Source organism: Oncorhynchus masou, chromosome 20 (assembly GCF_036934945.1).
Source record: "Oncorhynchus masou masou isolate Uvic2021 chromosome 20, UVic_Omas_1.1, whole genome shotgun sequence".
Classification (NCBI taxonomy): Eukaryota; Metazoa; Chordata; class Actinopteri; order Salmoniformes; family Salmonidae; genus Oncorhynchus; species Oncorhynchus masou.
In genome coordinates, this window is record NC_088231.1 from 8,387,218 (window position 1) to 8,407,145 (window position 19,928).

General features: G+C 43.2%; 3 protein-coding genes across 3 annotated transcripts; 2 read left to right on the forward strand and 1 right to left on the reverse strand.

The window, feature by feature from the left end:
- Positions 1–410: 410 nt before the first annotated feature.
- tmem187 (transmembrane protein 187) lies at positions 411–1,773 on the forward strand. Its single transcript, XM_064926202.1, has one exon. The coding sequence runs from the start codon at positions 548–550 to the stop codon at positions 1,295–1,297; it is 750 nt and encodes a 249-aa protein (XP_064782274.1). The 5' UTR covers positions 411–547; the 3' UTR covers positions 1,298–1,773.
- si:dkey-9i23.8 (beta-1 adrenergic receptor) lies at positions 1,765–4,877 on the reverse strand. Its single transcript, XM_064925849.1, has 7 exons — positions 4,871–4,877; positions 3,957–4,102; positions 3,454–3,643; positions 3,006–3,144; positions 2,538–2,702; positions 2,137–2,218; positions 1,765–2,048 (listed from the first exon to the last, which is right to left on the reverse strand). Exons 1-7 carry the CDS (start codon positions 4,875–4,877, stop codon positions 1,836–1,838), a joined length of 942 nt encoding a protein of 313 aa, XP_064781921.1. The 3' UTR covers positions 1,765–1,835.
- Positions 4,878–4,906: 29 nt separating this feature from the next.
- ndufs8a (NADH:ubiquinone oxidoreductase core subunit S8a) lies at positions 4,907–14,352 on the forward strand. The gene is made up of 7 exons (XM_064926203.1): positions 4,907–4,971; positions 6,453–6,497; positions 6,867–6,932; positions 7,222–7,311; positions 7,727–7,899; positions 12,767–12,895; positions 13,166–14,352. The coding sequence occupies exons 2-7, from the start codon at positions 6,455–6,457 to the stop codon at positions 13,295–13,297; spliced, it is 633 nt and encodes a 210-aa protein (XP_064782275.1). The 5' UTR covers positions 4,907–4,971; positions 6,453–6,454; the 3' UTR covers positions 13,298–14,352.
- The last annotated feature ends 5,576 nt before the right edge of the window (positions 14,353–19,928 follow it).

Below are 19,928 nucleotides of genomic sequence, written 5' to 3' on the forward strand. Positions count from 1 at the left end.
TGGCTCCTACACTGACACCCCAACACACACATGCATACTGACTCCACATACACACTTTCACACTCACCCCCTATGTTGCTGCTACTGTCTATTATATATATCCTGTTGCCTAGTCATTTTACCCCTACCTATATGTACAGTAAATAGCTACTTCAATCAACAACAAAAATTATACTTTAAAGAAAATGTTTTTATATATTTTCAAATGTTTTACTTTTATGTTTCGATCTAAATATATTAACGTATACATGAAGGTGTCTGTAATAGAATAAACTTGTCAAAAGCAAATGTAGACATTAATAAACGCATATCAAAACTTCCTACATATTTTTCTTAAACGGTGGGGAGTGCCAAGATGGAGGCACGGGGTCTTCAAAACAGTGCCCATTAGTCATCTAGTGTATAAATCATTGGCGCCATCATGTGATTCCAATCCCGGAAAACAACATGAAAAGTTTGTGTCGCAACTTGCTCTGTCAAAACGTTTAATTTTCCATTCTTCCTAAAACAATTATTGTACGAATGCGTTGGACTATATGATATAGTAATGAAGTCTGCATTGTTACACGTTTTAGTGCCCGTTTGTGTTTGTGTCGTTTTGGCGAACACTGGTCTATTCAACAGCGTTTTAGTCGACATGAGCTATGATCACTACGCGGAAAAGACAGTTGACTACCTACCCTGTTACCTGGCAATGCCATTCAACTCCTTGGTCAATTTGGGATACATTTTCATGGGCATTTACTGGCTACTTCAACGGACGGACGGTAAAAGAGACACTAGGGCAGATTACGTCAAAGACATGTTCGCACTCATGGCCATTGCCTATGCACCTGTGCAGTGGGTGCGCCTCGCGACTCTCCTTCGTGCGCCCGCTGTTTTGGACCAGTGGTTCACGCTTCCCATCTTCGCGTGGGTGCTGGTGTGGTGCGATTTTATCGAGCACGGTTGGCGGCCACGGTACATGTTAACGGTCGAGTTATGCTCCATTCTCAGCTATGGTCTTTCGCTGGTGCACGACCAAGGATTCGAGGTGGCCCTCGGATGTCATGTGGCATTCGCGGTCATCAAAGGTGTAGGGGTAAACCGTAACCATGGGGACTGCCACTCCCGTAGATACCTGGGTCTTGCCGTACTGTCCTGCAGTGGTTTCGTTTTGCTGAAATTGTTGGATCACACCCTGGCCCGGTACCGACCGTTCCAACATCTCACTGGACACTTCTGGTCCAAAGTGTGTGACATTCTGCAGTTCCACTACACTTTCTGCTTTCTCACGCGCTTCACCAAAACGGACTGAATAAGTCTGTTCATGGATGATTAATGGCAATAGATCTGAGTCTGTCTGCGACTAATGTGTGTTAATTCATTCAATTGTCTTCATGGACTTAAGGGAGCAGAAATTGTGTAGAAGAAACATAACCCCCTTCAAGGACAAATGACACAATTGTGTCGGTCATCCACTGAAGTTATATTCTAGATAGTAGGTCAATCACACCTAATTCAGAATTGAAAAGAAATGTAGGTACAGGTAGGCTGGGTTGATAAAATGCAGAGGGGAAAAGGCGGCAAGAACTGAGTCAGCCAATGATTTAAGAATGATGAAGATATATATTTGTTTTTTCTTTGTAATGTTAACCAATGCACGACATCGCGTTCGTTAACATCTAATCTAAGAGATCAACATCAGTGCAACATATATTTCCAACAAATATGTCAAAACAATCATTGTCATAATATCTCAAATTGGAGGAATTAAATGTTATGTTTATGTTTTTTAAGTTTTATGAGAAATCTTTTAGCCACCAACTTTCCATAATTTATTTTGTGGTCAATCTTTACAATTCCAACTTTGTCATGCTTGTCAGCACAGGCTCAGAGAATAATAACTTCCTACTGGTCCAGAACAGAGCAAGTCCCGCCTCCCGGAAGTCCTGATTGGCACAGTAGATAATGGGGTTCAACCCGCAGTCTAGGTAGGACATCACTGATGACAGGGTTCTCAGCCAATCAGGTGCAGGGGATAGGTCCAGTCTACCCAGGAGAATCAGCTGTGGGGAAGTGAGGGTAAAAAATAACCATTGGCTTCAGGGAGGAGAATGGCAAAATTAATCTGAAGAGAGTGTGTGTCTGTGTCACCTCAGACACAGCGAAGGGAGTGTAGCAGAACAGGTAGAAGGCCACAATCAGAGGAGTGACAGAGGAGAGGTCATCTGGATCACTATGAAGGAGAGAGGGAAAGAGAGCCGTTACTGAGGAAGGTACTAATCTGGGTGCCTCTCATTCTATGTGAGGTTGCTTTCTCTATTCATCGCCTTTCCATCATCTGCACTGATCTGTAATTTTTGAGTATATGTGAATGGAACCTCCATTTCTAGCTTGAATAAGATACTTTGGTAAAGCAAGAATGGCGTGCATGCATCAGGAAATTGATGTGCAGTTATTTCACATCAATGCAGATGATGTACACGAGACGAGGGGGAGGTGACCATTTCAGACTATTACAATGCACCCAAATGCTCACAAATCACAACACATACCTGTCACAGTTCCTCTTGCAGCACGCAGCGGTGAAGAGAGAGCAGAAGAGGATGAGGATGAAGGGGAGGAAGATGCAGATGGAGAAAGCACAGAGGATATAGACTAGCATGTCAGAGTAACTGCTCTCCCAGAACACTGCACACAGCATCTCTGAAGGGTCGTACCTGGAAGTTAGAGAGCGACAGAGAGTTCAGAGGCAGGGACGGACCGGACCAAATTCGGCCTGGACATTTCTAACAGACCTGCCTATTTTTTTCCTTGAGAGCCTGACACCAGCCCATTTTTTCCTTTGGGCCCCCATTATTGGCCAAATAATTATAATTCTGTGCAAAACCCCTCATTTAGATTGGCTAACTGGGCTAAAGATAGACCAGAGTACATTGATGGAAGAGAAGATAAATTAACAATGACCTAGTCTTCCTCACTGTATGACCCAAAAACTACAAGACACCACAACCTTCCCTCACCTGATCCAGTTGTAGACCACAGGGATGCTCCCAAACACCACCCCTGTCAACCAGGAAGCCAGGCAAGCCAGAGCCACGACAACAGAGGCGCCTCTTCCTGTGGAGGCCACGACCTTGGCTCGCTGTACGCAGAGAATCGCTGTGGAGTGTGGAGGAATTCGTTTTTTTTTTAAAGTAGTGCACTACATAGGCAATAGAGTGCCATTTGGGACAAACATTAGATGTAAGTGGATTGAGGATTGTTGAATTGGATGTAAAATATGCACGTGTGAGGAGAGGAGTGGGTGTTTGGAAGTGAATAGTGAGAATGATGAGAATGGAAAGTGTGTGTGTAGAGAAGTTGGTTAGCGCATTACGTGGTCATCAAAGTCAGTCCCGTAACACTATTGTTTCTCCAAGTGAAATGCGGATTCAAAACGCCTACAACCTAGGCCCAGGAGAGTCTCACCTATGCTTCCAATAGAGGAAGTGATGAAGGCGAATTTGAGCAAGCTGACGACCTCGCACCATGGTGACCTCTGACCCTTAGTCAACATAGCCAATAAGGAGCCAGAGATGATGAGCAGGGAGGAGCCAAGGTCGGAGAGGGTCAGACTGACGAACGGGACCCAGTATCTACAGGGAAACCGACCCCTACACTAAGAAAGAGACGGAGAGAGAGATTATTCTATTTCAAGCTTTTTTATATTTATATGGGCTCTGCTCATTGGCATTGCTCAGTGTCTCTTCATCAGCAGAAAGAGCTTGTTTGTACTGTGACATTTTGTAAAAGAGTGCCACCATCAGGCAGGCATATGTAAACTATAACGCACTCACAGAAGTAAGCTTCAGTCAGAAAACTGGGTTACAAAGAGGATATACGAGTCCTTGGTTAGATCTCCTAACAGTATGTCAGGGAGAGAAGTGTGTGTGTAGTCACACACACACTCAGAGTTAATAACAGTTACCTACCATGATTTTTACCAGTAGTACCAGACAGTTTCCAATGACCCCCAGCACCATCTCCACGCTCAGAACTGCCACCAGCACTGACCTCTCAACCCTTGTCCAAGACCGCTCCAACACTACCGATGTGCTGCTGTTGGCCCAATCGTTCACTGAGCGATGGAGAAGAGAAAGAACAGTGATTATATGTTATAAAGATATAAATGAATGCAGTCAAATACTGTTGGTTAGTCAAATTATACAATCTTGAAAGCCTCACAATGTGTAGAAAATCATTGCTATTATAGAGTAATTCATGTAATTGTAATACAGTACAGTACTTACTTTTAAGACGGCTGGTTAGAGTCCACAACCATGAGGAGATAGAGGGAATTATGGATGGGAGAGTGAAGATTACACAAAGTGAGACCGTCATCAAAAACAATCTCCAATTAAAACTATCCTGCTTCATTAGCCACTGGCAAATCCCTTACTAAGCATTGTGTGAGTGTGTGTGTGTGTGTGTTTATTTTTATTTATTTATTTTACCTTTATTTAACTAGGCAAGTCAATTAAGAACAAATTCTTATTTTCAATGACGGCCTAGGAACAGTGTGTTAACTGCCTGTTCAGGGGCAGAACGACAGATTTGTTCCTTGTCAGCTCGGGGATTCGAGCAGAGTGTGTGTGTGTGTGTGTGTGTGTGTGTGTGTGTGTGTGTGTGTGTGTGTGTGTGTGTGTGTGTGTGTGTGTGTGTGTGTGTGTGTGCGTGTGTAAAATATCACTACTAAATACTGAATGAAGCTCAATCAATTCAAAACAACAACAATACGTTTAATAATTTCACGTAGCACTGTATTTTAGGACAGAAAATCATATTTTCAAACTTTTGACCTTACCACCTGTGCCACAACAAAAATGGCGACTTTTTGACGTCCAACGCGACATTATGTCATAATGTTCTTTCACTTCCTGCCCACGCAAATTGCACTTCTCAAATCGTCCGCTGTTCTGGTTTAGAAGGCCAAATAGCGACACGTCGGTGAGTTTTACGTTATTTTATCAACTACATACTTATTTGCAATCGTTTCAAAGATATTTTACAACACATAATATCTTTGTTGATATTTCTACTGCCTGTTGGTACTTGTATGACCGCTGCTTTTACAGCTAAAGCTACATAACGTCAGTTATTGGAAAAGTCCTTGAGGATTTTATGGCTAACCGGTTGTTGCTAGCCGGCTCGCCAATGCTTGTTAGTACCTATCTAACAACATGCATTTGTCATAGCGTAAAGCGTTTTGGTAGTAATACATTTTGCTACAATATATCATGTCACGCAGTAAAAAATAGCGTTGAACAGGGCCTGGGTCACCTGTGTAGCCGGTTGGCTTTTGTTTTCTGGGAAAACATTTGTCTTGCTAGAACACTCATGCCCTCAACTAGCAAGCTAACGTACTAACTAACCTATGCTGTTAACAGATATTAATTTTGGTGTAGTAACTTCTTCTCTCTGTCGTCACAAGGACCAGCAGAGCGCATGACATAAGGGTCATAATAACAAATACTGTATACCAAATACAGTTAATGAAGTGCACTTCAACATTTTACATAAGATATATCCATATAATTATATGATATCCAAATATGTGGCTACTGATATCTGCGTTTTCTGTGAAAAAGGTCAGAATTTTGGGGAAACCTAGCTAAATACTTATTTACCATTATGAACACTGCCTATGTTTTTGACATGAAAGATATGTTACTATTGCAATGATGACAAGACCACTGAAATGATTGTTAATTTTTTCTAAATTCTTGTCAAATACTTCATACACGAACAAAAATTCCAAAATTCTATACCACAATTACACATTTTTCTGATTGAATTTAATTATCTTATTAAAACATTAACCCTAGTTAATAACTACGAGAATAACATCTTCCTGAATCTTTATAATAATATTTTTTCAGAGTAAATACAATTGCACTAAAAAAAAATGTTTTATTTTATTGATATTTTTTGTATGTTTGAGTATTTGCTTGTTAATACCTGTGTTTTGTTTTGTTAGACATGTTTGATGTAGCAATGTAAGCGGATATTTGTATTATGAATACATTTTTTATTTTTATTAAAAAGTAACGGGTCATAATGATCATCACACACAAACGATTTTAGTAACAAGAACACATACTAACCTCTTAGCTATGGAACTTAGTTAGCTATCTACCTACGGTTTGTTTGTTGACAAACAGACAAGTTATTTGGATGATAACATAAGGCACATCTTTACATTATGTCATGACAAACAAAGTAAGACCAATACAGGTTTTCTGAATTGAGTACAATGTATGATCTGGCAACAGGTTTCAATAGGTTAGTGACCTTTAAAAAAATACAAATAAATTATATGCCAATTTATATGCACATACCCTGTATTGCACTTGCGTGTCACATGGTCAATAATTACTTGTTTCTGTTTTTCTTTCTCTACCTCTTCCTGTGTTGTTGACGTGTTCCAGACATGTCTGCGGCGTTGCGTGTACTATATTCCGTGTCCCGGCCAGGTAAGACCTCACGTGAGGGAGGGAGGGATGGATATTGATGGTGTGGTGCACTGCTTTGGTGATAGAAAAGTCACTCTGGTCATCAACAGTTCAAGAGGAAATTTAGGCTATACTTAGTTATTTGGGGTAAACAGTGGATACAGATACCCAAAACACATCTCAACTATCTATGAAGATACTGCTTGTAGGTTGCTCTGGATAAGAGTGTGTGCTAAATGCTCTCAATGTAATAACTTAAGACGAGTCAATGCTGTTAGCTGTCATTGAAGTCTACTTGCTAATTGTTGACCTCTTGTGGTGAAAACACTTCCCTGGTAGCTCTATTCCATCCTCTGCCTTTTCGGTCATAATTTGACTCCCCCCCCACAGGCGCCTTTGCGGCTGGACACAATCTGGTGCGTCCAATCAGTCTGTCGGCCCAGAGAGAGGGATTCAGTAAGTACGATCTCTTACCCTGGCTCTCAAGGTGCGTTCGTTTTGCATCACTGGGTGGGCGGCATTCCATTAGTCCTAAAGGGAAATCCCCACCCATCTGGGGCACCTGGGAATTCAAAAACGAGCACACCCAGTGTCTCTCATATACACCTGACCACTGTGATCCCGACACAGCTGCACTTTGTTTGCCTTTGATTAGTATGAATGTTCAGACACTCAACATTAATCTCACTGTCTTTGTCTCTCTACCTCCCTCTCTTTCTCCCTCCCTCTCGTCTTCTCTCTGTAGAGTATGTGAATGCTCAGGATCTGCCCACAGACATGAAGTCCATAACAGACCGAGCCGCTCAGACTCTGCTGTGGACTGAGCTCTTCAGAGGTCAGTTTTACTCCTGACTCTTCATGACACCAACCCCCATGTCTGTAACGGTGCTGTATTCCCTATATAGTCCACTACTTTTGACCATGGGCCAGCAGGGTGTCATTTCTTTTCCTAGGCTGTCATTGAAAATAAAAATTTGTTCTTAACTGACTTGCCTAGTTAAATAAAATAAAAATCAGACAATGCCACTGAATAACCTGGTCCCAGGTTTTTTTGTTGCTATTTTGCAAACTCCTGTGACACATTTCATAGGGGTTGACAAGAGGGCACCAAAAGATCAGGGATCAGCCTTTCAATGACTGTGATAAAGGCTACATACTGACAAAGTAGAGTTACCTTAAATCTGTACGGTGCCATTTTGGATGCAGCCAGTGCAGTGTATAACATCACTTCCTGCTTCTTGCTCCCCCAGGATTGGGCATGACCATGAGCTACCTATTCAGAGAGCCGGCCACCATAAACTACCCGTTTGAGAAGGGGCCCCTGTCGCCCCGTTTCCGCGGTGAGCATGCCCTGCGCAGGTACCCCTCTGGAGAGGAGCGCTGCATCGCCTGCAAGCTGTGTGAAGCCATCTGCCCTGCCCAGGTACATAGAAACACACCTGTGACCTGTTGCATCAGTTGGGTGTAAAAACGTGGTCATAAATGCTAGGCCAGGTGTGCTAGGCCACCTCTTCAAGGAATACCTAGGATAGGATAAAGCAATCCTTCTCACTCCCCCCCCCCCCCCTTAAATGATTTAGATGCACTATTGTAAAGTGGCTGTTCCACTGATGTCAGAAGGTGAATTCACCAATTTGTAAGTCGCTCTGGATAAGAGCGTCTGCTAAATGACTTAAATGTAATGTTAAATGTGTAGCTACGTCAGACTTTGTGATCAGGATTCACACCTGTTTGCACCAATCCAAAATAAGACTTGTCGTAGCTTAGTCCAGTGTAAGCATGAGATTTAATGCTTCATAATGATGGTTGCTAGGCTGCGCCCGTTACTAGGCTGTTGCCATCCTCGTGGCAGTTCTAAACTTTGCAAGGCATGTCACTTCCATAGAGAGAACAGTCCATCCCTTTGCATAGCCCACCACTGCATGAACCTTTTCTTAACCACAACTAGATGGATCCATAAAGAGTTACTGTGGGAATTAATATGATAGCTTTTTTTAACTTCTATTTAAATCGGAAGCCCATTGAGACAAGTGTCTCATTTTTAATAGTGCCCTGAGGACAACCTATTCAACGCCAACATTCCCCCATAAAGTGTGTGTATATACACACCTTCGCATTCAGGGGTTTTTCTTTATTTGTACTATTTTCTACATTGTAGAGTAATAGTGAAGACATCAAAACTATGAAATATCACATGGATTATTTATTTATTTTACATTTAACCTTTATTTAATAGGCAAGTCAGTTAAGAACAAATTCTTATTTTACAATGATGGAACAGTGGGTTAACTGCCTTGTTCAAAGGCAGAACAACAGGTTTTTACCTTGTCAGCTCGGGGTTTGGATCCAACAACCTTTCGGTTACTGGCACAACGCTCTAACCACTAGGCTAACTGTCAGAATCGTGTAGTAACCAAAAACTTATGATGGAAATATCTAAATATATTTTATGTTCTTCAAAGTAGTCACCAATTGCCTTTATGACAGCTTTGCACACTCTGGGCATTCTCTCAACCAGCTTCACCTGGAATGCTTTTCCAACAGTCTGGAAGGAGTTTCCCCATATACTGAGTACTTGTTGGCTGCTTTTCCTTCACTCTGCGATCCAACTCTTCCCAAAACATCTTAATTGGGTTGAGGTTGGGTGATTGTGGAGGCCAGGTAATCTGATGCAGCACTCTCACTCTCCTTGGTCAAATACTGCTTACACAGCCTGAAAGTGTTGGATCATTGTCTTGTTGGAAAAACAAATGATAGTCCCACTAAGGGCAAACCAGATGGGATGGCGTATCGCTGCAGAATGCTGTGGTAGCCATACTGGTTAAGTATGCATTGAATTCTAAATAAATCAGATGGTATCACCAGCAAAACACCCTCACACCACCACCTCCATGCTTCAGTGGGTACCACTTACATTTACATTTAAGTCATTTAGCAGACGCTCTTATCCAGAGCGACTTACAAATTGGTGAATTCACCTTCTGACATCCAGTGGAACAGCCACTTTACAATAGTGCATCTAAATCATTAAGGGGGGGGGGTGAGAAGGATTACTTATCCTATCCTAGGTATTCCTTGAAGAGGTGGGGTTTCAGGTGTCTCCGGAAGGTGGTGATTGACTCCGCTGTCCTGGCGTCGTGAGGGAGTTTGTTCCACCATTGGGGGGCCAGAGCAGCGAACAGTTTTGACTGGGCTGAGCGGGAACTGTACTTCCTCAATGGTAGGGAGGCGAGCAGGCCAGAGGTGGATGAACGCAGTGCCCTTGCTTGGGTGTAGGGCCTGATCAGAGCCTGGAGGTACTGCGGTGCCGTTCCCCTCACAGCTCCGTAGGCAAGCACCATGGTCTTGTAGCGGATGCGAGCTTCAACTGGAAGCCAGTGGAGAGAGCGGAGGAGCGGGGTGACGTGAGAGAACTTGGGAAGGTTGAACACCAGACGGGCTACGGCGTTCTGGATGAGTTGTAGGGGTTTAATGGCACAGGCAGGGAGCCCAGCCAACAGCGAGTTGCAGTAATCCAGACGGGAGATGACAAGTGCCTGGATTAGGACCTGCGCCGCTTCCTGTGTGAGGCAGGGTCGTACTCTGCGGATGTTGTAGAGCATGAACCTACAGGAACGGGCCACCGCCATGATGTTGGTTGAGAACGACAGGGTGTTGTCCAGGATCACGCCAAGGTTCTTAGCGCTCTGGGAGGAGGACACAATGGAGTTGTCAACCGTGATGGCGAGATCATGGAACGGGCAGTCCTTCCCCGGGAGGAAGAGCAGCTCCGTCTTGCCGAGGTTCAGCTTGAGGTGGTGATCCGTCATCCACACTGATATGTCTGCCAGACATGCAGAGATGCGATTCGCCACCTGGTCATCAGAAGGGGAAAGGAGAAGATTAATTGTGTGTCGTCTGCATAGCAATGATAGGAGAGACCATGTGAGGTTATGACAGAGCCAAGTGACTTGGTGTATAGCGAGAATAGGAGAGGGCCTAGAACAGAGCCCTGGGGGACACCAGTGGTGAGAGCGCGTGGCGAGGAGACAGATACTCGCCACGCCACCTAGTAGGAGCGACCTGTCAGGTAGGACGCAATCCAAGCGTGGGCCGCGCCGGAGATGCCCAACTCGGAGAGGGTGGAGAGGAGGATCTGATGGTTCACAGTATCGAAGGCAGCCGATAGGTCTAGAAGGATGAGAGCAGAGGAGAGAGAGTTAGCTTTAGCAGTGCGGAGCGCCTCCGTGATACAGAGAAGAGCAGTCTCAGTTGAATGACTAGTCTTGAAACCTGACTGATTTGGATCAAGAAGGTCATTCTGAGAGAGATAGCGGGAGAGCTGGCCAAGGACGGCACGTTCAAGAGTTTTGGAGAGAAAAGAAAGAAGGGTCATCTTATAGGGTCATCATCCGTTCCACCTATTCTGCATCTCACAAAGACATGGCGGTTGGAACCAAAAATCGAAAATTTGGACTGATTAGACCAAAGGACAGATTTCCTCCAATCTAATGTCCATTGCTTGTGTTTCTTGGTCCAAGCAAGTGTCTTCTTATTATTGGTGTGGTTTCTTTTCAGCAATTCGGCCATGAAGGTGTGATTCACCCAGTCTCCTCTGAACAGTTGATGTTGAGATGTGTCTGTTACTTGAACTCTGTGAAGCATTTTATTTGGGCTGGTAACTGCAGCAGAGGTAACTCTGGGACTTCCTTTCCTGTTTCGGTCCTCATGAGAGCCAGTTTCATCATCGCGCTTGGTTTTTGTGACTGCACTTGAAGAAACTTTGAACGTACTTGAACTTTTCCATATTGACTGACTTTCAGGTCGTAAATTAATGATGGACTGTCATTTCTCATTACTTATTTAAGCTGTTCTTTCCATAATATGGACTTGGTCTTTTACCAAATAGGGCTATCTTCTATACCACCCATACCTTATCACAACACAACTGATTGGCTCAAACGCATTAAGGAAATAAATCCCACTAATCAGTCAGATACTTAGATACTTGTATGCTTGTATGTTCAGTCAGATTATATGCAACGCATGACACTCTAGATAATATCTAGTAATATCATCAACCATGTGTAGTTAACTAGTGATTTATGATTGATTGTTTTTTATAAGATACGTTTAATGCTAGCTAGCAACTTACCTTGGCTTACTGCATTCGCGTAACAGGCAGTCTCCTTGTGGAGTGCAACGAGAGAGAGGCAGGTCGTTATTGCGTTGGACTAGTTAACTGTAAGGTTGCAAGATTGGATCCCCGAGCTGACAAGGTGAAAATCTGTAGTCCTGCCCCTGAACGAGGCAGTTAACCCACCATTCCTAGGCCGTCATTGAAAATAAGAATGTGTTCCTAACTGACTTGCCTAGTTAAATAAAGGTTTAAAAAATCGGCAAATCTGCGCCCAAAAATACCAATTTCCGATTATTATGAAAACTTGTAATCGGCCATTCCGATTAATCGGTTGATCTCTAGTCTAGATGACTCATCTGTTATTTACCACTGATCAGACCATTTTGATAGCATGTTATGTAGCCTATAACAAGTTGATGATTTTGCTGTTTACTCCTGACCAAAAGCCGATGACTTGTCCGATGTGATTCTGTTTCAACTAATCTCCGTCTGTATATTTGGTCTCTGGCTGGGAAAATAAGTGAAGGTGGCAGCTCATTTATTCATTCATTTAGCTCATTTATTCATGTTTCTGATCATCTATTCACTGATCAGAAACATTTTAGCATGCTATAATGTTGCCCAAATCTACAGTATTATTTTGCTAATGACTCGTGCATAGGCAACTCCAAAAGTCAGCGGAGGTTGTGAAATACGAACGTGAGATTCACATGCTTTTGAAAATGGATGACTGTTATTTCTATTGGTATTGTGAAGACAGTCTGAATTGAACACCCTACGCCGCCTGCTCCCTGCTAGACCGCTCATAGAAGGCTTGCTCCCAGGTGGTGCAACGGGTATAGTTTTTTTTTGGTCCGGCGTTGAGCGCATTTTACATCTGACATAGTTACGTCCCAACTGGTGCAACCGGCCCCTGTAGTGTTTACACTCCTGTACTATTCACATCTGCATATCCCTAACCCTCCCAGGGCATCAAAACACCTGCACTTTGCAACGGAAATACTTCCATGGCTGCGTCCAAAATTGGTGCACGTACATAGACCCCTGCATAGTGCACCCTATAGGCCCTGGTCAAAAGAAGTGCACCGTTTACCGTTTCCTATGTCTGCTATACCACAACACCTTCAGGCTCACTGCCCTAAACGTGATTTACCCACCCCCCATTACATAGGCCATCACCATCGAGGCAGAGCCCCGATCGGACGGCAGCAGGAGGACGACGCGCTACGACATCGACATGACCAAGTGTATTTACTGTGGCTTCTGCCAGGAGGCCTGTCCTGTTGATGCCATCGTGGAGGTGAGCTGGACCTTCTACCTCTCTACTGTGGCCGGTGTCCCAAATGGCACCCTATTCCCTACTGAGTGCGTTACATTTGACCAAAAGGAAATAGGGTGCCATTTGGCACAAAACCCCTCTACCCCTCTACCAACCCCTCTTCCTCTGTAGATGTCTGGCTGTTCAGATCCCTGTGACTGAGGTTGGCGTAAAGGACCTGTAAAACTATTTGTTGTGGTGTCTCCACTCTCATTCTTCTTCCACCCTCTCTTTCACCTCTCTCTCCCTTAGGGCCCAAACTTTGAGTTTTCCACAGAGACTCATGAGGAGCTGCTCTACAACAAAGAGAAACTGCTCAATAACGGAGACAAGTGGGAGGCTGAGATTGCTGCCAACATACAAGCTGATTACCTCTATCGATAGACTGACTGGTGCGCAGATACACACCGACCGACTGACTGACCATACTCTGTTGATAACCATGAAACGCACACAGATGCGGTATGACAGACTGGCACACACATTGTATAGATATTCGTCAGCCTCTTTGACACAGACACACGTCCATTCATACTGTACAGTTGATCGAGATCAATGGTTCACACCCAGATGTGTTTCCAGAGATCCAGACAGCACTGTTTTATCTATATTGCATATATCTATACTGCATAAATATTGAATGGGACAAATAAACAGCAGGAACCCACAGCTCTCCAGAACGAGGTCTGTGTGGGCCACTGTATTAATAAGCTCAGTTCACCCACAGAGAGAAGCACCCTCAGTCTCCTGTACCGGCAGCCTGCCCACAGATGCCTATCCTGGGGCACATTCAATAGGGATACGTTGTGGAAATATGCAGAAAGAAATTACATGAATAGAGTTGACATGATTCTTTATTCTACTTGTCAGAGAGGTATGTTGGTTCTACGTACCATATTTCTATCTGAATGTTCCACAGTGCTGTGCCCTACTGAACACAACCCTGATGTCTTTCCTCAACAGTACTGTTTCTGATTCGAGGGAAGATATTGCCCCTAACCACAGATCTAGTATCAGATTTAAGTAACCTTAACCATTAGGGGCAAGGAAATAAATCTAACCATGTGTTAGTGGTTAGGGACAACTACCTACTTTGTCCCAAATGGCATCTTATCTCCGATATATTGCACTACTTTTGACCAGGGCCCATAAGATTCTGGTCAAAAGTAATGCACTATTTAAGGAATAGGGTGCCATTTGGGATGCAGTCCTACTGTTTTTAAGGGCAGAGTGTTATCATTTGGTCAGAAAGCATTACACAACCAGTTGGTACATGATACTCAGGCTCAATTATAATATCCTCAAACTAGTAGATATATTAGCCTGCTGCAAACACAAAGTTAAATGGGGGTTTGTTGTCATGAGAATTGTACAAAGGTTAAATACTTGTGGACTTCAAATTATGAAGAATAAATATTGTTCTGTTCGAAGTTTTCAAATGGCTTGCAGTGTTGTCTTTTAATGTCCCAATGCAGTCAAAATGTGATTTCCTGTGTTTTAAAAAAAATATACACTGCTCAAAAAAAGAAAGGGAACACTAAAATAACACATCCTAGATCTGAATGAATGAAATATTCTTATTAAATACTTTTTTCTTTACATAGTTGAATGTGCTGACAACAAAATCACACAAATCATCAATGGAAATCAAATTTATCAACCCATGGAGGTCTGGATTTGGAGTCACACTCAAAATTAAAGTGGAAAACCACACTACAGGCTGATCCAACTTTGATGTAATGTCCTTAAAACAAGTCAAAATAAGGCTCAGTAGTGTGTGTGGCCTCCACGTGCCTGTATGACCTCCCTACAACGCCTGGGCATGCTCCTGATGAGGTGGCGGATGGTCTCCTGAGGGATCTCCTCCCAGACCTGGACTTAAGCATCCGCCAACTCCAAGACAGTCTGTGGTGCAACGTGGCGTTGGTGCATGGAGCGAGACATGGTGTCCCAGATGTGCTCAATTGGATTCAGGTCTGGGGAACGGGCGGTCCAGTCCATAGCATCAATGCCTTCCTCTTGCAGGAACTGCTGACACACTCCAGCCACATGAGGTCTTGCATTAGGAGGAACCCAGGGCCAACCGCACCAGCATATGGTCTCACAAGGGGTCTGAGGATCTCATCTCGCTACCTAATGGCAGTCAGGCTACCTCTGATGAGCACATGGAGGGCTGTGCGGCCCCCCAAAGAAATGCCACCCCACACCATGACTGACCCACCACCAAACCGGTCATGCTGGAGGATGTTGCAGGCAGCAGAACGTTCTCCACGTCGTCTCCAGACTCTGTCACATGTGCTCATAGTGAACCTGCTTTCATCTGTGAAGAGCACAGGGCGCCAGTGGCGAATTTGCCAATGTTGTTGTTCACTGGCAAATGCCAAACGTCCTGCACGGTGTTGGGCTGTAAGCACAACCCCCACCTGTGGACGTCGGGCCCTCATACCACCCTCATGGAGTCTGTTTCTGACCGTTTGAGCAGACACATGCACATTTGTGGCCTGCTGGAGGTCATTTTGCAGGGCTCTGGCAGTGCTCCTCCTTGCACAAAGGCGGAGGTTGCGTTCCTGCTGCTGGGTTGTTGCCCTCCTACGGCCTCCTCCACGTCACCCGATGTACTGTCCTGTCTCCTGGTAGCGCCTCCATGCTCTGGACACTACGCTGACAGACACAGCAAACCTTCTTGCCACAGCTTGCATTGATGTGCCATCCTGGATGAGCTGCACTACCTGAGCCACTTGTGTGGGTTGTAGACTCCGTCTCATGCTACCACTAGAGTGAAAGCACCGCCAGCATTCAAAAGTGACCAAAACATCAGCCAGGAAGCATAGGAACTGAGAAGTGGTCTGTGATCACCACCTGCAGAACCACTCCTTTATTGGGGGTGTCTTGCTAATTGCCTATAATTTCCACCTGTTGTCTATTCCATTTGCACAACAGCATGTGAAATTTATTGTCAATCAGTGTTGCTTCCTCAGTGGACAGTTTGATTTCACAGAAGTGTGATGGACTTGTAGTTACATTGTGTTGTTTAAGTGTTCCCTTTATTTTTTTGAGCAGTGTATTTTCACAGTGAGGTGTGAAGTATACTGTGACATTTATGATAATTCCCTTTCAGTGTAAGAGCTGTTTAATAACACTGCCTGTTTTTCATGCAGTAAATTAGTTAGATATATAGATAGCATTTAGCAGGCGCTTTTATCCAAAGCAACTTATAGTCCTGTGTATATACATTCGATGTATTGGTAGGTCCCTGGAATCAAACCCACTACCCTGGCAGTGCAAGTGCCATGCTCTACCAACTGAGCCATATAGGACCAGTTAATAGACCAATAAGAAAGAGAGGTCCAAGCCTCTCTGCCAATAACAGCTGATATCCAGTTTTCCCCTCCCAGGCAATCTTCTCAAAAATATTTTCCTGAGAAATTGCTATTCGCAAAGAAGCTATTATTGTTTCTTTTTGACCATGTTAATTGAAAGCAATCACGCTAAACTGTTACCCAGAAATGATTTGATCTTGAGATGAAACGGCTGCATTGGACCTTTCTGTCTAAAGGTTACAATTCCATGAAGGCTGCTCTTGCATCTGAAAACGTGGTTGATTTATGGTTTAGGTTAATGCCATTGATGCATAACGTCTGCCAGTATCTGTGGATGATGTGTCAGTGTGCTTAGTCGATTGGCTCAGTACAGTACAATGTCACCATATTGCCCTACTTTTGACCAGGCTTTATAGGGGGCCTCAGCTTGTCCATGCCATCATTAACAGTTCAGTGTGCTGCGGTGAAATTGAATTGAAAATTGTCAATAAGAACCTCAATTTCAGTCCATATGATGTAAGATGGAAAAGTTAATGTATACAAGCTATTGTTTACTTTATAATTTTAACCAGCACTTTTATGAAAAATAAAGATATTATAGTTGTGACGATCAATAGTCTTTTCGTAATTGCTCAACAAATCATTAAGATAGAGATATCTATTTTATTTGCATGGGGTTTGTCTCAATCCACCGCATCTGCCTATGTCAATCTTCTGTATCGGTGGTGGAAGGTGGCCGAGCTACAGCAGTGTTTGTCAGACCATGAGGCATCCCGAAAAATGGGTCTTCTCACAAAAATGTCTATAGTGTCCAAATGGTTTGGCCTAAATGATGAACATGATGGTGTTCTCCATTTTGCTCTACGACCCACACAAGTGTCACGGGACTCGTCTGAAGGTAACCCATACAAACACGTGGAAATACGGAGTTAGTTTTGTGCCCCAAAAAATAAGCAGTTAAATGTGTAAAAAAATATATACACATATTTTCTGAGCTTTCTTATATCTCCTAGAAATAGGACAGACACTTTAAAACCTTATTCCTTATGATTCATTTTTTTACTGTCTTGTTTGCCATTTATGAATGTGTTATTCAGTGCATTTATGTTGGTTGTAGTAGTAGTAGCCAAATTCAATATTTTAGCTCTTTTTTTTAAATACCTAAAGAGATCCTAATATTCTAAGTCAAATAGTTAAATGTTCCATGGTATGACCATCTTAACCCCCCCCCCCCCCCTCATTTTAAGAAGATGAATTGTAGAAATAGACCGGGTTTATGACTTTATGGCTGTGACTTTGTGGTTGTAACGACACAACTCCGAAAGAAAGTGCTTTTTCTTAAAGTTGCCAGGATGTCACGTGTCCTACATACAGTTGAAGTCGGAAGTTTACTTACACTTTGGTTGGAGTCATTACAAGTCTTGTTAACAAACTACAGTTTTGTCAAGTCGGTTAGGACATCTACTTTGAGCATGACAAGTCATTTTTCCAACAATTGTTTATTTCACTTATAATTCACTGTATCACAATTCCAGTGGGTCAGAAGTTTACATACACTAAGTTGACTGTGACTTTAAACAGCTTGGAAAACGAAAGCAAATGATGTCATTGCTTTAGAAGCTTCTGATAGGCTAATTTACATCATTTGAGTCAATTGGAGGTGTACCTGTGGATGTATTTCAAGGCCTACCTTCAAACTCAGTGCCTCGTTGCTTGACATCATGGGAAAATCAAAAGAAATCAGCCAAGACCTCAGAAAAAAAAATTGTAGACCTCCACAAGTCTGGTTCATCATTGGGAGCGATTTCTAATTGCCTGAAGGTACCACGCTCATCTGTACAAACAATAGTGCGCGGGTATAAACACCATGGGACCACGCCGCTGTCATACCACTCAGGAAGTAGACTCGTCTCCTAGAAATGAATGTACTTTGGTGCGAAAAGTGCAAATCAATCCCAAAACAACAGAAAAGGATCTTGTGAAGATGCTTAAGGAAACAGGTACAAAGGTATCTATATCCACAGTAAAACGAGTCCTATATGGCATAACCTGAAAGGCTGCTCAGCAAGGAAGAAGCCACTGCTCCAAAACCGCCATAAAAAAGCCAGACTACGGTTTGCAACTGCACATAGGGACAAAGACTGTACTTTTTGGAGAAATGTCCTCGGGTCTGATGAAACAAAAATAGAACTGTTTGGCTATTATGACCATCATTATGTTTGGAGGAAAAAGAGGAGGCTTGCAAGCTGAAGAACACCATCGCAACCATGCAGCACGGGGGTGGCAGCATCATGTTGTGGGGGTACTTTGCTGCAGGAGGGATTGGTGCACTTCACAAAATAGATGGGATCATGAGGAAGGACAATTATGTGGATATATTAAAGCAACATCTTAAGACATCAGTCAGGAAGTTAAAGCTTGGTCGCAAATGGGTCTTCCAAATGGACAATGACACCAAGCATACTTCCAAAGTTGTGTCAAAATGGCTTAAGGACAACAAAGTCAAGGTATTGGAGTGGCCATCACAAAGCCCTGACCTCAATCCTATAGAAAATGTGTGGGCAGAACTGAAAAAGTGTGTACGAGCAAGGAGGCCTACAAACCTGACTCAGTTACACCAGCTCTGTCAGGAGGAATGGGCCAAAATTCCCCCAACGTATTGTGGGAACCTTGTGGAAGGCTACCCAAAACGTTTGCCCATATTAAACAATTTAAAGGCATTGCTACCAAATACCAATTGAGTGTATGTAAACTTTTGACCCACTGGGAATGTGTTGAAAGAAATTAAAGCTGAAATAAATCATTCTCTCTACTATTATTCTGACATTTCACATTCTTAAAGTAAAGTGGTGATCCTAACTGACCTAAAACAGGGATATTTTACTAGGATTAAATGTCAGGAATTGTCAAAAACTGAGTTTAAATGTATTTGGATAAGATGTATGTAAACTTCCAACTTCAACTGTACGTATAACTAGGAATAAAGTGACAGATAATAAACATTAGCGGAAGCAAATATGATGAGACGTTAGTTAGTACAAAAAGGGTCAATGCAGATAGTCTGTGTAGACATTTGGTTAACTATTTAACTAACTATTTTGCAATCTTATGGCTTGGGGTAGAAGCTGTTCAGGGTCCTGTTTGTTCTAGACTTGGGACATCAGTAACATTTGCTGTGCGGAAGCAGAGAGAACAGTCTATGATTTGTAGGGCCTTCCTCTGACACCGCCTGGTGTAAAGGTCCTGGATGGCAGGGAGCTTGGCCCCAGTGATCTACTGGGCTGTACACCCTACCTTCTGTAGTGCCTTCGAGGTCGGATGCCAAGCAATTACCCTACCAAGCGGTGATGCAGCCAGTCAAGATGCTCCGGTTGAGTTTTTACTCTGTTTGTTCAGAACCTAACCGTTTAGTATTGTGACGTAACTACAATGATGTTTATCCATCCTCAGTTTCCTTCTATCACAGCCATTAAACTCTACATTTTTTAAGTCACCATTGGCTTCATGGTGAAATCCCTAAGGTGATTCATTCGTCACCAGCAATTGCGTTAGGAAGGACACCTGTGTAGTGACTGGGTGTATTGATACACCACCAAAAGTGTAATTAACAGTACCACTTAAGTCGGTTTTTGGGGGTGTCTATACTGTACTTTACTGTTTATATTTTTGACAACTTTTACTTTTACTCCACTACA

Excerpts from the sequence above, each read along its gene's own strand:
- si:dkey-9i23.8 (XM_064925849.1), bottom strand. Across the intron at positions 2,219-2,537 it reads TGCAAGAGGAACTGTGACAG|TGATCCAGATGACCTCTCCT; the intron begins GTATGTGTTGTG and ends TCTCCTTCATAG. Across the intron at positions 2,049-2,136 it reads CTCCCTTCGCTGTGTCTGAG|CTGATTCTCCTGGGTAGACT; the intron begins GTGACACAGACA and ends ACTTCCCCACAG.
- ndufs8a (XM_064926203.1), top strand. The coding sequence starts at position 6,455 with ATGTCTGCGGCGTTGCGTGTACTATATTCCGTGTCCCGGCCAG. Across the intron at positions 6,498-6,866 it reads ATATTCCGTGTCCCGGCCAG|GCGCCTTTGCGGCTGGACAC; the intron begins GTAAGACCTCAC and ends CCCCCCCCACAG. Across the intron at positions 7,900-12,766 it reads AAGCCATCTGCCCTGCCCAG|GCCATCACCATCGAGGCAGA; the intron begins GTACATAGAAAC and ends CCCATTACATAG.
- tmem187 (XM_064926202.1), top strand. The coding sequence starts at position 548 with ATGAAGTCTGCATTGTTACACGTTTTAGTGCCCGTTTGTGTTTGTGTC.